We start from the raw sequence: 16,724 nt of genomic DNA on the forward strand, positions 1-16,724 counted from the left end.
AGAGAAAGCATTTAAAGTAATGAGGATGCTTGGAAACAAGACATTTATATTAAGAATGCAGGAAGTAAAGATTAGATAGAAAATGCAGGGGTGAAAATTACACAGTAATTACAAAGTCATTCAAATTTAAAAGTTCTTCACATTACAAAGTTTGACAGTTAAAATAGTAATTCTCTTAGAATGTTTATATGAATAATTTAAATATTTTTATTCAGAAAACTGCAGAAAACCATGTACTGCAATAAACTATAGGATCCTTTACTCAAAAGTAAAATTCTATGGTATACATATAGATAACACTAGCTAGCCAAGTAAATCTAATATTAATATTTTATTTTCCCAGTTAGGCCTGACCACCACAGAAATAAAAGGCAAAGCCATACAATAAGCTTCAAGTTTTCCATCTCACTGCTTAGAATGCCTTCATGAAAATTTCTTATGTTCATTATTCACTTTTGATTCTGAAACAGTAACAACTGTCGAATAGTTATCATGATAAAATTGTAAGAAGTTCTTTACTTTGTTTTAAAATTTATTAACTGGATATAAGGCATTAAAAAAAAAGAAAAAATCAAATTGGCTACAACAAAGATTTTAATCATTTTCTAAGTCAATGAAGACACCTACCTCCAAAAGAAGAGGTCCCAAAGATTCCTTTTCTATCACTCCTTGACTACTTGATGAGATGTCTGATTTCTGTACATCGTCATCAGTTGTTGATTTCTCTATAATAAAGAAACTTAAAAAATCACATATCTGAAAAGAGCTGATTTCCATACAGTCAAGTTTATGAAGACACAGATTCACCAACTTTCAAATTCAAATAACATTTAGTCAGTATCTAAGCACTTTCACACTAATCTTAATTATACTTATTTTATGGATTATAAAATGGAACATCACAAAAGTTAAGTAATGTGCCTGAAAACATAACTAATACATGGTACCATGAAGATTTGAATACTACATCCAGTGTTTCAACAATGAGAAAAATGCTATAAATATACTGCCTTTTTAAAAAGTCCATACCAAGTTTTGAGAGTGGGTAAGTTGTAAAAGAAAAATTATTTCCTCAAGTTTTCTCTTTCTTTTTCTGATTTGATCAAGTGCCATTGAAGAGAGAATGAAAATATGATTTTTCCTTTTGAGAGCCTGCATGAACTCACTAACATTTCACATTCATGCCATGATGCTCTGATTGATAAAATTGTAACTTGTAAGTAATTCGGAGTTCTTTTGTGAGGTGATGTTGCATATCCCATTATCTTAAAGCAGAATCATACTTAAATAATAAAAGTTTATGATCTGTCAGACTAGTTAACCAAAAGCCAAATACGGTATTATATTATTGAGCATAAAAATTCATATTTTCACTTTAAAACAGGAAGTATTTCAGGGTTGGGTGCAGTGCCCCAAGCTTGTAATCTCAGTGCTTTGGGAGGCAGAGGTGGGAGGACTGCTTGAGGCCAGGAGTTTGAGAACAGCCTGGGCAACATAGCGAGACCCTTATCTTTACAAAAAAATTTTAAAAATTAGCTAGGTGTGGTGGTGCATGCTTGTAATCCTACCTACTCAGGAGGGTGAGGTAGGAGGATTGCTTGAGCCCAAGTGTTTGAGGCAGCAGTGCGCTATAACTGTGCCACTGCACTCCAGCCTGGGTGTCAGGATGAGACCATGTCTCAAAAAAAGAAGAATTTCAAGTATTCCAAAAAATACAGAAAATTATACAGCACATATTAATATAGCCACCATTCGGTTTTCACAGATGTTAACATCATTTGCTCCGTATCTTTCCTTTTTAAATAAATACATGTTGCAAATACAGTGAAAGGCCTGCCCTCCCTCCTCTGTGCCTTTTTTCAGAAGCAACCATTATTCTGAGATTGCCATAATCATTCTAAGCATGTTTTTATACTTTTACTACATATATGATTTCATAAAAATATATTATTGTTTATATATATAAACATATATATAAATATTATTGTTTCATGTTTTAAAGTTTACATAAATGTATAGTTATATATACCATTAGTCCTCCCCATCCATGGATTCTACTGACTACAGATCAAAAATATTTGAGAAAAAATTTTGTCTGTGCTGAATACATATAGATTTTTTTCATCATTATTCCCTAAACAATACAGTACAACTATTTACATAGCCTTTACATTGTTGTAGGTATCATAATAGGTAATCTAGAGATTATTTAAAAGTACATGGGCCAGGCGAGGTGGCTCACGTCTGTAATCCCAGCACTTTGGGAGGCTAAGGCAGGCAGATCTTTTGAGATCAGGAGTTGGAGACCAGCCTGGCCAACATGGTGAAATCCTCTCTCTAACAAAAATACAAAAATTAGCTGGGTGTGGTGGCACATGTCTGTAATCTCAGCTACTCAGGAGGCTGAGGTACAATAATTGCTTGGACCTAGGAGGCAGAGGTTGTACTGAGCCGAGATCCCGCAACTGCACTCCAGCCTGGGCGACAAAGTGAAAGCCTGTCTCCAAAAAAAAAAAAAAAAAAAAAGTACACGGGAGGATCAATGATATGCAAAAACTATGACATTTTATCTTATTTTTAAATTTTGTTTGTTTTATTTTTAAGAGACAGGGATTTTGCTATATTGCCCAGGCTAGCCCTAAACTCCTAAGCTCAAGCAATCCTCTAGCCTCAGACTTCCAGGTAGCTGGGATTACAGACATGCCCCATTGCCCCTGGCTAGTACACCATTTTATATCAGGGACTTGAGCATACTCAGATTTTAGTACCAGTGGGAAGTCATGAAAGCAATCCCCCACCCATACCAAGGGACAACTGTACAAACTTTTTCAACTTACTTTTTCCACTCAATATTATGTTTGAGATTTAACCACATTGATACCTGCAGGTCTGATTCATTCATTTTAACTGCTGTTAAGAGTATTACATTATATAAATAATCCATAGTGGATTTCTATTCCCCTACTGGTAGGTCTTTTGATAACTACAGTCCTATAATAAACTATTTTTTGATATTTCCTCTTTTGTACATGTGTCAGTTTTTTCAGGATAAATACTAGAAGTGAAATTGCAGGATCATAAGGTCTGTATAACTTATATTACTAGGTATTGACAAACTGCTCTCCAAAGAGGTTGTAACATTGGTTTGGCTCTTCTGTATCCTCGCTGAAAAACAATATTACGGTTTTTAATTTTTGCAAACCTATGATATGTTATCTCACATAATACTTATAATAATGGCTTTCTTGAGCTATAATTTACACAACATACAATTAACTCATTTAAGGCACACAATTCAATGATTTTTAGTATATTCACAGAGTTGTGCAACTACTATCACAATCAATTTTAGAATATTCTCATCACCTCCCAAAAAACTCCATTCCCATTACCAGTCACTCCTCATTCTTCCAATACCCCTAAGCCTGAGATATCTACCAATTTATTTTTTGTCTCAATGAATTTGCCTTTTTTGGACATTTCCTATAAATGGAATCATACAATATGTGGTCATGTGACTGGGTTTCTTCTTTGGCTCAGCATGTTTTCAGAGTTCAACCACGTTGAATTATTTATCAGTACTTTATTCCTTTTTATTGCCTAATGATAGTCCTTCATAGCGGTATATGTCCTTTCATAGGACATATGGGTAGTTTCTACTTTTTAGCAATTTGTGATAATGTTGTTGTGAACATTCATGTACAAATTTTTGTATGGACATGTGTTCATTTCTCTTGGGGATACACCTAGAAGTGGAATTATTGGGTCATATGACAGCTAACTCTGTGTTCAACCCTAAACTCCCCTCCAGTTGAGAAACTGTTAGACTGTTTTCCAATGTGGCTCTATCATTTTCCATTCCCATTAGAAGTATGTGAGGCTTTCAATTCCTCACCCACACTTGTTACTACCATTTTTTGTTTTTTTCCTAAGACACTCCTCACTCTGTTGCCCAGGATGGAGTGCAGTGGCACAATCATAGCTCACTGCAACCTCAAACTCCTGGGCTCAAGCAATCCTCCCACCTCGGCCTCCCAAATAGTTGGGACTACAGGGATGCACCATGGTGCCTGGGTAATATTTTATTTTTTTGTAGAGACAGGGTCTCGCTATGTTGCCCAGACTGGTCTCAAACTCCTGGGCTCAAGCGATCTTCTCACCTTGGCCTCCCAAAGTGCCGGGATTACAGGTGTGAGCCACAGCACCCAGCCTTATCTGTCTTTTTGATTACAGCCATCTGAGTGTGAAATGGTATGTGACTGTGATTCTAGTTTGCATTTCCCTAATGGCTAATGATATTGGGCATCTTTTTCATGTGCTTGTTGGCCATTTGTACATTTTCTTTGGAGAAATGTCTATCCAGGGTCTTTGTTTATTTTTAAATTATGTTATCTTTTTATTATTATGGTGCAGGAGTTTCTCATTTTAAGATACATTTCCTTCATCATTTCATGTGTTTTATTACATGAGGGTAAGAAAGGCTTTTGTTTGTAAACAAGTTCTAAAAAACATAAACTATGAAGTTCAAGCAGATTACATAATTTTGTGTGAAGTGCAAAACATCTAACATTTTAGGGAAAACCTAAGGTAGGAATGGCTACGTGACTAGTTTCTGGTCTAAGGGAACGTGAACATTAGTGACATGCAATTTCTGGGTCTTATCTGTAATGGAAAAGAAGCATGTCTTCTAGTTTTTTTCTTTCTCCTTCTTGTTAGCTGGACATGGCCTCCCCTTGTTAGGGGGCCATGTCTAACCACACGGATAATGGCAATACCCTAGGAATGGCAGAGCAAAAAAGATGGAAGGAGTCAATCCCTGACACCTTCCTAGACCATCTTTTTAAAACCATTGTATTTTGGGTGTGTTGTTATACTAGCCTAGCCTGTATCCTAATTAATACGCTTCATACTTCTTAGTGACATGCTAATTTGCTACAACCTGATTTTGTCCATGTTAGACATAATCTATTGACATGCTATCATGAAAGGTAAAGAATTTAAGTTATTTACACCAACCTGCTACACAACTTACCCCTCCTCTCTTACTTTCAGTATAGTTTTAACAATTTTTTGAGTAACCAATATTTATATATATGTTACTATGGTCATATAAACATACTTTATAAGGGAGCCAAGGTGTGTGTTATAATTTACACTTCTTTTCTTATATTTAGTGTTTCAGATGTTATGTATAGTTTAATTCAACCCTAAACTCCCCTCCAAAGCTGAAAAATTCACCTAGATTCAGTCAGTTAGCAGATACTCTTATGCGTTCCTTTTTTCCTATGGAAATGTTCCCTAGAGTCCTCTATCCACCTGCTGCAACTAGGACTGGTTATTTTCTAGGTTGCTGCACAACTGTAATCCTGGGTCTCCTTTTACCTTTCTTTGTGTTAAGATTCCATGGTTTCCCTGGGTTAAGATCCTATGCCCTTCTTTCTACCTTAACTATCTTGGATTGGATAGAGATTTCTGAAACAGGTGCAACTGAAGGTAATACCTTTGAGACTCTGAAGGTCTGAACATGTCTATTTGGCACTCATAACTTCAATTGGATGAACACAGAATTCTGGGTCTAGAATTTTAGTTTTCAATGTTGTTATTTAGAAATCTGAACCTATTCTGAAAGTATGTATGAGACCTGTTTTTTCTTCTCTCTTGTTTTTCTCCCTGGTGTTCTGAAATGTTACTAAATTGTGCATGGTATAAGTTACTTTATCTTTCTTTTTCAACAACTGTGCTGGGCACTACATGAGGGCTTTCAATCCGGAAACTAATATTCTTCCAGTTCTGAGAACATTATTTTTGCATTATTTCTCTTATCATTTCTTCCCTTCTATTTGTTCTATTCTCTTTTTTTTTCTGGGATTAATCATATGTTAGACTTCCTGAACTAATCCTGTAAGTTTCTTATTTTTTCTCTCATTTTCTATTGCTTATTATTTAAGAGATTTCTTCAATTCTCATCCCTTCATCCATTCATTCAACAAACATGCATTGAAAGCCTACTATGTACCCAAGTGCTGTTTTAGGTACTGAGGATATAGTCGTAAACAAACAAAAATCCTTGCCCTTGTGGAACTCTAGTGGGGGCAGGCAAATAATATATAAAATATGTCATATGTCAGATGTAAACAGTACTGTGGGGAAAATAAGGAAGGTGTAAAAAGATGCATAGATTTTGTTTTCTGGTTTTTAAAATATTTCTAATAGTTTAGTTAGGAACAACTTTACTCAGAAGACATATTTGAGCAAAGACATGAAAAGGGTGAATAAAGCATGTGGATATCTAGAGACAGAGCATTCCAGACAGAGGGAACAGCAAGTGTAAATAGCGGGGGCAGGGTGTGCCTGCAACTGGTCAGGGCAGAGAGCGTGAGGAGGCAAAGAGTGGAAACAGGTAAAATTTTTACCAGCTATCCTGTTTTTAAGTTCCAAAAGTGATTTCTTCTTTTGAATGTTTCATTTTATAGGACTTATTCTCATTTTTTGATGAAACACCTTCCCTCATGTCTCCGAGGGACTGGGATCTTTTTAAGTTTTCTTCAGCTCCCGGCATTGTTGCTGCCTCCTCCGAGTTCCCTTTTTTCTGTTTGTTTGCTTGGTTTACTCTCTTTTATATTACAGGCTTTCCTCCAATACCTGGTTTTTTGTTCACATTAAACAGTTAACATGCAGTTATGTGAGGAGTTGGGGCAAGATAAGGAATGAATTTTTTCATTTGAGGATCGTCCCCACATGACTTCACCTTCCGACTGCTCAGTTTACCCAGAGGAATCCTGCCACCCCCAATTTAGGGAGCAGGAGCCAGGCTGTTAGTGTTAGCCAGGCCTCTTGCTAGTGCTCCCCTCTGCAGTTTTACAGTATGGTTTCTCCTGTTGCTAAATCAGTTGTCACTAGACTATCCGTTTTCCAGTTTCTAAAATCTTAAAATTATAAAACTTTAATGTTAATAATCTGAAGTTCTTTGGGGTCAGTCCTTCTGTTTATTATTTGTGTTGTTACTCTAGATTATTTCCTCATATGTTAAGTAACTTTGCAGTGTAAAATCACCCTCAGAAGCACTTGTTCTGTGGCACTCCCATGGGGCCAGCTTGTAGGATTGTTTCTTCAAAGTGCTTTGCCTTTGTTTCTGGTAGGCAACCAAAGAGGTTTGATGGTATGGGGTTCCCAGTAAATACATGTAGTAAAAATATGAACCTTAAAAATACACCAGCCGGGCCAACATGGTGAAACCCCGTCGCTACTAAAAATACAAAAATTAGCTGGGCATAGTGGCACGCACTTGTAATCCCAGCTGCTCCGGAGGCTGAGGCAGGAAAACTGCTTGAACCCAGGAAGCAGAGGTTGCAGTGAGCCGAGATCACACCACTGCACTCCAGCCTGGGCTACAGAGTGAGGCTCCATCTCAAAATAAATAAACAAACAAATAAAATAAAAAATTTTTAAAAATCAGGGATTTTTGAAAGAAGAGCCCAAGTAGAGACAAACTTCCTCATAAAGCTGGAGAGATTTTTCCCTTCATGGAGTTACTGTCCTAAAGAACTCTATGCCAGGGCCTCAGGTCCAACTCCACAACTTGTGTCTTCTGACTCAATCCCCTACGATACTGAGTCCCATAATCTAAAGCAACCAGCTTTTGAGTTAACTTAATAAGACACTTTGTTATAACAAGAAGATTCTCAGGTTCTCTTTCTAAAATAAACAGCATTTTAACAAAGACATTTATTTATATATAATGTTCAATGTAATTTCTTAATAAAAAAGTAGGCCGGGCACGGTGGTGCACGCCTGTAATCCCAGCACCTTGGGAGGCCGAGGCGGGTGGATCACGAGGTCAGGAGATCGAGACCATCCTGGCCAACACAGTGAAACCCCATCTCTACTAAAAAAGTACAAAAAAATGAGCCAGGTGTAGTGGCGGGTGCCTGTAGTCCCAGCTAATTGGGAAGCTTAGGTAGGAGAATAGCGTGAACCTGGCAGGCAGAGCTTGCAGTGAGCTGAGATCGTGCCATTGCACTTCAGCCCGGGCGACACAGTGGGACTCTGTCTCAAAAAAAAAAAAAAAAAAAAAAAAAATAAATAAATAAATAATAATAATAATAAAGTAAAATGACATATTATAAATTTCTTAATAACAAAGCACACGGCCATGGGTTTTTTGTTTGTTTGTTTTTTACCTTGTTCCATTCTCTTCATTAGCTGTATCTGATCGACTGTTTTCTTCAAAATCTTGCATTTGTCTGGTTTTACACTCAAGCTGTCAATGTCACTAATGTTGGCAGACAGTAACTCAGCTAGTTCTTCTAAATATTTATTTTCTTGCTCCCTGCGCCTCTTTTCAGTGCTGTCACACAAAGGAAATCCAGTTAGTGTACATTTGTATCACCATATTTCCTTCTCTGATCAAGTATCTATGCTTACACATTTAGAGAGATCTTTATTTTTGTCGAAAATATAAAACCAGATTTAGAAAGTGATATAAATTCACATCTAAAAAATGGACACTACCAAATACCAAAGTTTAGAAAACAATTCTGGCTAAAATATATAAAGTAAATTGACTGCTATAACAGATATATCTCCCCAATCCATATATACACCTTGAATATTTTCAAATAACTAACAATTACTAGATATTAAAAGCAAACATACAATAAATACACCAGTTGCATTTGGAACTACTTTATATTATGAATAACTCCTTGAAATAGAAAAATCTCAATTTTCAAATAACTGGTATAAATTAAGCAGGCAAGACGATACTAGAATTCAAAAGTTACAATTAGAAATCTGATAACTCTGATAAACTTTTAATTCTTATGATTAAACCATTAGTTGATCCTCATCAAAAAAGTATCCATTCAAAAGCAAAATAAGAAGGATAATAATAGAGACGAAGGTACAGTGAACAATGTATTCTGTATACAGCTGTATCCTAAAAAGGCAGAAAAAAAACTATTTGTAAGTTCCTATAAATGCAATAAACAAAGTCAAACAATTTATCTTAAAGCAAAATAATGAGAACAAGGAATAACAGTGCATACAGGTAGCACCTTTTTTAAAAAGTATACCAAATGTACTCAATGACTATGATTCGGTTTTGCCTTTCAGTCTTTAGCCCTGGTTTATTTAGCCAAGTCATCAGGTAACTTGTTTTGTAACACATATAAAGACAGTTAAGTATGACTTTGAAATTTTGTTATTATCAAACCAATATAATAGGAGAATTGGTCACAAGTAGCTCTTTGTTTTATAAGCAGCAATCAAAATCATTTGGCTAGATATAAAAGTAATAGAAAAAAGAGGAGAGAAGAGGGGAAGATCCGTTGCTATAAAGCTCATAATTGGCAACAATTAAGATACTATTTACTTTTTTTTTTTTTTTGAGAAGGAATCTCACTCTGTTGCCAGGCTGCAGTGCAGTCTCGGCTCACTGCAACCTCTGCCTCCCGGGTTCAAGCGATTCTTCTGCCTTAGCCTTCTGAGTAGCTGGGACTACAGGCACATGCCTCCATGCCTAGCTAATTTTTGTATTTTAGTAGACCTGGGGTTTCACCATGTTGGCCAGGATGGTCTCGATCTTTTGACCTCGTGATCCGCCCATCTCAGCCTCTCAAAGTGTTGGGATTACAGGTGTGAGCTACCAAGCCCAGCCCCATTTACCTTTCTTAATAATATTAAAGACTATAAAAACAACAGCACAAAATAATATAGTAAGTTGAAAAGAATCAACTAATCAAATGTATTTACCTACACAAAACAAAATATTACAAATGCCAAAACAAAACCAAATTTTAAAACTGTAACCATTACATTTCTGTCTTTCATCTTTTAAGTCTTTCATTATTGAGGAATTTTCCCAATTGCAGTTATTAAAATTATATCTTACAACTCCCACAACAAGAAAATGGAGCAAGATATTTTGACAAATTACACACCAAGGCATGAATAAAATGAGTAACATACATTTTGATACATACAAGGTTTTAGAGAACCTCAGCTCTGCAACCTGACAGTGTTTGAAGACATCTACTTTTACCTTATAGAAACTAATTGATATAAGGTTTATTTAGTAAATTCAGTCTAAAGTTATGATCTATTTAAATCCATGGATCTAAATTTCAACATTTAGAGTAAACTGGACTCTCTTGGTGGAACTCTCAAATATGTTTTTGATGGTAAGTTTTGTGTAAAACCAAAGAACTTGAAGACAGTATAGAGAAAAAGAAAAAAGTGATAGACCAGGCAGGACACACAGACAGAGAGGGGATAGAGAAAGCAAGAAGCTAAAAGTAATGAACTGGCAAGGTGTCTATAAATTAGACACCTTGACTAGAGATTGAGACTACAAAAAATCACCATGAAATGAAGTAACCAATAAGCAAGGAGATAAAATGAGAGCAGATATGTTCAAAGCCAAAACTGGAGATGGCAAAAAAAAATTCTACCTTAATGGAAAAGAAGTCTTCCTTTATTACTCTGGGTCAACTATATTTCTCTCTTTACGGATCCTTTTTATTACCATGTATATTGCAGACCTCCTAGTTAATGCTATTCTGAGTTAATATCTCATGTGTGTACCGTTTTTCCTTCAACAAACTAGCTAACTCAACAAATACTCCTATACTTATGATATGCCAGATAATCATGTACTGTGTCTGGAGGATCCAAGAATAAATTAGATGCAGCTCCCAATTAGTTGGAAAACAAAGAAAACAGGCCATTACAATACTATGCAGCAAGACTAGAATACTACAGAAGTACACCTAGACCTAGAGAACAAGATGCATGAATGTAGTGGTAAGAAGAGGCTGGCTTCCTGAAAGAAAAAACCAGCTTTTTCAAAGGTATAAAGTAAGAGTGAAAATGCCAAGTTAAAGAATCTATAAGTAGTTCAGTATAGCTAAACTATAGATAAGAAACAAAAGGGCAAAAGATGTGGTCCAGATCAGATCACAGGGATCTTGCATGCCATGATAAAAAGCATGGTATACTGCTTAAAATTAAGCACAGGTTCAGCTGGGTACAGCAGCTCACACCTGTAATCCCAGAACTTTGGGAGACAGACACAGGAGGATTGCTTGAGGCTAGGAGTTCAAGACCAGCCTGGGTAACACAACAAGACCCTGTGTTGTGTTACCCAGGCTGTCTCAAAAAAAATAAATAAATAAAAATTAGCCAGGCATGATGGTATGTGCTAATTGGGAGGCTGAGGTGGGAGGATTGCTTGACCCCAGGAGTTGGAGGCTGCAGTGAGCTATGATTGTGCAGCTCCACTCCAGCCTGGGCAATAGAATGAGATCCTGTGCCTTAACAACAACAAAAAAAATGCACAGGCCCAAACTTCCTGTCATTTACTAGCCATCCAACCCCAAGTAAGTCACTTAGTGGAAAGTTAACTTTTCTAAGCTTCGATTTTCTTATCTGTAAAACTAGGATAATGACATTACTTCCCAGGGTTTTGTATAAAAAAGAAAATACATGTAAAATGCTTGGCAGAGTTCCTGGCATATACTTTTAGTTCAGTAAATGTTATCTATTACCATCGTTCTGATTATGATTATTTATTTTCAGGGACACGGGGAGCCCAGAAATTTAAAAAGCAGAACGAGTGCCATGACCAGATTTGTAAGCTCCCTAAAGACAGAAACGTCTCACATTTCACTTGTATCCTTAAAATATCATGCAAATGGTGCTGGCTGAAGAGCAGGCACTTAATATGTACTTGAGTTGAACTGGAAATGCTCAACAAGCACAAACACAGCTACCTAAAATTTTGAGATTAACGTTTTAATCCTCATTCTCCTAGAAGAATGAATGAATGGAGAAGAGGTAACAGGAGGGAGATACAAGATATCTCACCCCACCAGACAATTGTTGAGAAACTCTCCTATTCAAGGATCTGTACACAATGCTGGCAATACCCTGATGTCTAACAGATGCTCTTTATGATTAATGAATTCACTTCTGTTTGGGAAGACAGAAACATTACAAGGTGGTATTCATACATAAACTCAGCTTCAAAATTATAAAGTTTTAGTTTACCATATCAAATACATCGTTTTGTTAAAACTGAAGCCCATATTTCAGTTACAAACCTCAAGGAGATGGTACTTTCAAATATTTTTAAAGCAAATGTGAAGATAATTATCTTTAAGATATCTAAAGAGAAGATACGAAACTTTTATATTTGTAATGATATTATATACACAAAAACATCAGAGCATCTACAGATAAACCATTAGAACACGTAAGAAGATTCAGCACAATGGATGGATTTGAAGAAAAACCAAGAAGAACGACTTGTTCCATCACATATCAAGGCAATTATAAAAAAGCTCAGGACCAGATCCCTATATATACAGGAACTTGATTTACAATAAAGATAACAGAACAAAAACAGTCAAGGGTAGTGTCATTACTTATAACTGGGAAAAACAATAAATAAAATTAGGTCCCTACATTACACCATGCACAAAAATAAATTTCAGATTAATTAAAACCTTAAACGTGTATTAGAAGAAAACATTACAAAAATATATTTAAAACCTTAGAGTAGAAGAAAAATTATTAAACAAGACCCTAAAAAGCTCGACACATGAAAACCTATGGCTCTATATGTCAAGAGACACCATAAATAATGTTAACCAACAGGTTGGGAGAAGATACTTGCATCAATTATAAGCAAGAAAGGGTTAGTAACCAGAAAATTTAAAATAAGTCTTAGAAATAAAAAAGAAAAGAACAAACAACCCAGCAGGAACATGGGCAAAAGATACAACCAACCAAGAAATTCACAAAGGAGGAAAATATAAATGAGTAAAAGACCAAAAAAAGATGATCAGTTTATCTAATTATCATGGAAATGCCCTTAAAACTATAACCCCACACCCATTAGATTGGCAAAGTACTAAAATGAGAAGAAAACGGTGTTAGTAAGAATGTGGGAAAAAAGGAATTCTCAATGCCTGTTATTTAAAAAACAATGTGGTACTTACCTAGTGAACATAAAAATTTATACAGATATTAAAGAAACTCTTTTTTTTGAGCTGGAGTTTTGCTCGCTGCCAGGCTGGAGTGCAGTAGCACTATATCGGTTTACTGCAACCTCCACCTCCCATGTTCAAGCGATTCTCCTGCCTCAGCCTTCTGAATAGCTGGGATTACAGGTGCCTGCCACCATACTTGGCTAATGTTTTTTTTTTTTTTTTAGTAGAGATGGGTTTTCACCATGTTGGCCGGGCTGGTCTCAAACTCCTGACCTCAGGTGATCCACCTTCCTCGGCCTTCCAAAGTGCTGAGATTACAGGAGTGAACCACTGTGCCTGACCAAAGAAACTCTTATGTATAAAATAGGAGATACATGTGAGGATGTTTGCTGCAGGGCTGGCTGTAACATCGAAAATTTGTAACAGGGCTGTTTATCTCTAGGGAATATATTTGTAGAAAAATAATATTTTTCAAACATGGTATATTCATGTAATGCAATACTAATCAAAAGTGAACAGGACTGAATATATCTATGCATATTCAAACCTCAAAATCCATGCTGAAAAAGTATACTATAGAAAATACATACAGTATCATATAAATTATGTAAATTTAATATTCTATATTGCTCAGATACCTGTGTGTGTATATATATAAAATACACACATGATTATTAAAAATAGATTAAAATACTGCAGACAAATCAATATTGTATTACTTTTAAACAGGATTATGCAAATATGATAAAATATTAACAAAATAATAATGTGAAATATTATCAATTACATTGTGTTGGATATAGCTTCTTAGTCTATATTCTTTTACATATTTAAAAAATTTCCCCAAACAAAAAATTAAATGTAAAAGATAGTTACTTATTCTTAACTTTTCCTTTAAGGACTGACTTTATATACAGATAAAAACAAGAGCATTAATTTTTGACAACACACTTCTAGATTGTAGCTTGATCTCAACATTCCTCCTAGCATCTGGACACTTACTTGTGATTATGAATACTCAGGTTATTGTCTCTCTGTGATAGCTCTCTGAGCTGAGTAAGATAAATGGTCACTTTTCTTTCTCGAGCCTGGAGCCCTGGCATTCTCCTGTTAAAATCCTCCCTTTTTTCCTCCCATGAGAAAGCAGCATGTAATCCAAGGACAGAAGAGTCTTCTGTAGCTTTATTCTCTAGATCAGTGATTATCAACTACAGGTGATTTTGCTTCCCCTGGCCCCAGGGGACATGTGGCAATGTTTGGAGACATTTTTGGTTGTCACAACTAAGATGCTATTGACATTTGGTGTGTAGAAGCAGGGATAATGCTAAACACCCTACAAAATACAGGACAGCTCCCCTACAATAAAAAATTATCTGATGCAAAATGTCAATAGTGTGGAGTTTGAAAAACTCTCCTCTAAATCCTAGAAGATGAGTGGAATAAAATTTCCACTCAATGTAGGAAGCTGCTCTCAGGTAGGAAGTTAGCTGCTCTTTTAATCTAATATTAAATGAGCAGCTAGGGAATGTATTTGCATAAAAACATCTTTTTCAAATGTGGTATATTCATGTAATGCAATACTAATCAAAAGTTAATAGGACTGTATATAACTATGCATATTTAAATCTATCTGGCATTTGAAGTTTCTTCTCTATCTGGCATTTGTGAGGGTCTCCTTAGCATTAGGTTTCTTTTAGCCTGTTTAAGGTGGTCATATTTCTTATAACCAAATATTTAACTACACAATAATCATTTTTTAAAATTCTGATATTTCTTAGTTCCATTAATGCCATAATGTTCTAAGACAGCAATTAAAGGTATATAATAGATTTATTTATTCATTTGACAAATCTTTATTGTGTTCTTACTATATATAAGCCACACACTGTGTCAGGAACTAAAGATACAATGATGAGCAAGAACAGACAAGGTCCTTTACCAAGGGGCACCTTAGAGTCTAGCAGGGAAGCCAGAAATTCATGAAATAATCACACTAGTAAAAATCTGCAATTATGGATCATGGCTATAAAAACATCTGAGACAGTTACATGAAAGGAGGAACTTGATCTAACAGTTATGGAAGGAAGAGAAGGCTCTCTTTAAGGATGTCATGACTAAGCTGACATCTCAAGGATGAGTAGGTGTTAACCAAAGGAAATCAAGAGGAAGCAAGCTGGATTGAGGGAGAAGCATGTGCAAAGATCCTGGGAGAAGGAAGACAACATGGTGAGTATGAAAGACTCAAAGAAAGTCACTGAACTTGGAGCAGATTGAACAAAAGCTCTGAAGTGGCAGTGAAAGTAATAAAGCAGCTCTGCCAAAAATAGACTAAGAGGAGTGTTCCTACCTTGATGCCAGTGTGTCACATGGCGATCCTTTCCTCTTATGTGAGTCTGGGTTAGCAGGGTCGGATGAACTGTCCCCGAGGCCACTCATGTTGAAAAACTTCACACCTAAACAGGAAGGACAGCAGTAAGAAATCTACCCTTATGACCTTTCCAACCAAATAAAAGTAGGGAAGCTCCCCTCTGTTAGAAAATTTTTAAAAACTGTGCTATCTCAATGAATAGATAATTACAGCCATCATAAAAACATCAGGATCTATATAAAAGTACAGAGGTCATCAGATAGTGTTTCTATGCTTTCTTTTCTACATCTGTAAAATAAAATTAATAATCCTTTGTGAAATTGTTACAACCAATTAGGATGAAAACGTGGTTAGAATAATTAAACAGATACTGAGACTTTTTTTTCCAAAGAGAAAAAAATCATTTTCATGTGTAAATGTTAAAGTCGAATGTTGAACTGGAGTCAGAGAAATTATTCTTTGCATTTATTATTTAGAACCTGCTTTCAACATAATTTAAAATAACTTTTACTCATAAGGTTTGGGATTTTATATTGATAGGAAGATAAATAATATATATATAATTAAGTTAAAGCGATAAACTAGATTTAGATTTTGAATTGTACTTTACGCTTTGAGTTCTATACTCCTAACCTTTTGTTTATGTAGTCAGGCAACAAAGATCAAATGTTTAGTCTATGTTAGGATCTTGGTATAGATCCCAGAGAACACAAAGTCATTCCCCCTAGCACGCCAGCCAGGTCTCTCACATGTTGCACCAGTTAGTGACTGCACTTAAAGATCCTTGCTGATCTGTCCCTCATCAACCATTATTCTCCACATAATCCCTAATGAAACTCAGAGTCCTATCCTTGGTCTTAAAATCATCACTACCTTTTGGATTTTATTAGTGCCAAACAACACACTTACACCATTCTCTTTTACTCCATCTACTGTTATAAAAGGAAAGAAAATTCTTGTTAAATGGGAGAATCTTTAGCTTTTCCTTAAATTCTAAATTATTAAACTACAGCACTGTATGTTGGCAGCCATACTGAGAAACTTTATTATAAAGAATGTTGAGAGTCTCTCACATGGCTTTAATTGGTATTTCTGAGTAAACCCTTTCCTGTAGTCTTAAAACTGACTCTGCTTCTAGCCCTTTTCTGAAGACCAATAACTGTCGTATTTTTTGGTGTACAAATAATCCCTAAAATTTTAATCATGAACTTATTATTTCATGTAACCAAAAAGGCACATTTTCAATTTCTCCATATTAGAAGTGCTATTTGTTAACATTTCCAACTCTTAGGATCACAATTTTACAATTTTTTATTTTTCTTTCTCTTTTACTCATTTCTAACTGGCATTCAAATCCTGCTAAT

At 35.6% G+C, this 16,724-nt stretch overlaps 1 protein-coding gene across 5 annotated transcripts in view; it reads right to left on the reverse strand.

Moving 5' to 3' along the window:
• NCOA1 (nuclear receptor coactivator 1) overlaps window positions 1-16,724 on the reverse strand; it is a 159,229-nt gene that overhangs the window by 104,126 nt on the left and 38,379 nt on the right. For 4 of the 5 annotated variants that reach the window (XM_030920914.1, XM_030920916.1, XM_030920915.1 and 1 more), the window contains exons 1-3: window positions 15,340-15,428; window positions 8,181-8,347; window positions 628-725 (exon numbers count right to left, since the gene is read on the reverse strand). In XM_030920914.1, the coding sequence (XP_030776774.1) occupies window positions 628-725; window positions 8,181-8,347; window positions 15,340-15,428 (354 nt within the window). Of the gene's footprint in view, window positions 1-627; window positions 726-8,180; window positions 8,348-15,339; window positions 15,446-16,724 lie in introns of those variants that run through there. The other variant, XM_030920913.1, reaches the window with a different exon arrangement.

This window comes from Rhinopithecus roxellana, chromosome 17 (genome assembly GCF_007565055.1).
Source record: "Rhinopithecus roxellana isolate Shanxi Qingling chromosome 17, ASM756505v1, whole genome shotgun sequence".
Taxonomy (NCBI): Eukaryota; Metazoa; Chordata; class Mammalia; order Primates; family Cercopithecidae; genus Rhinopithecus; species Rhinopithecus roxellana.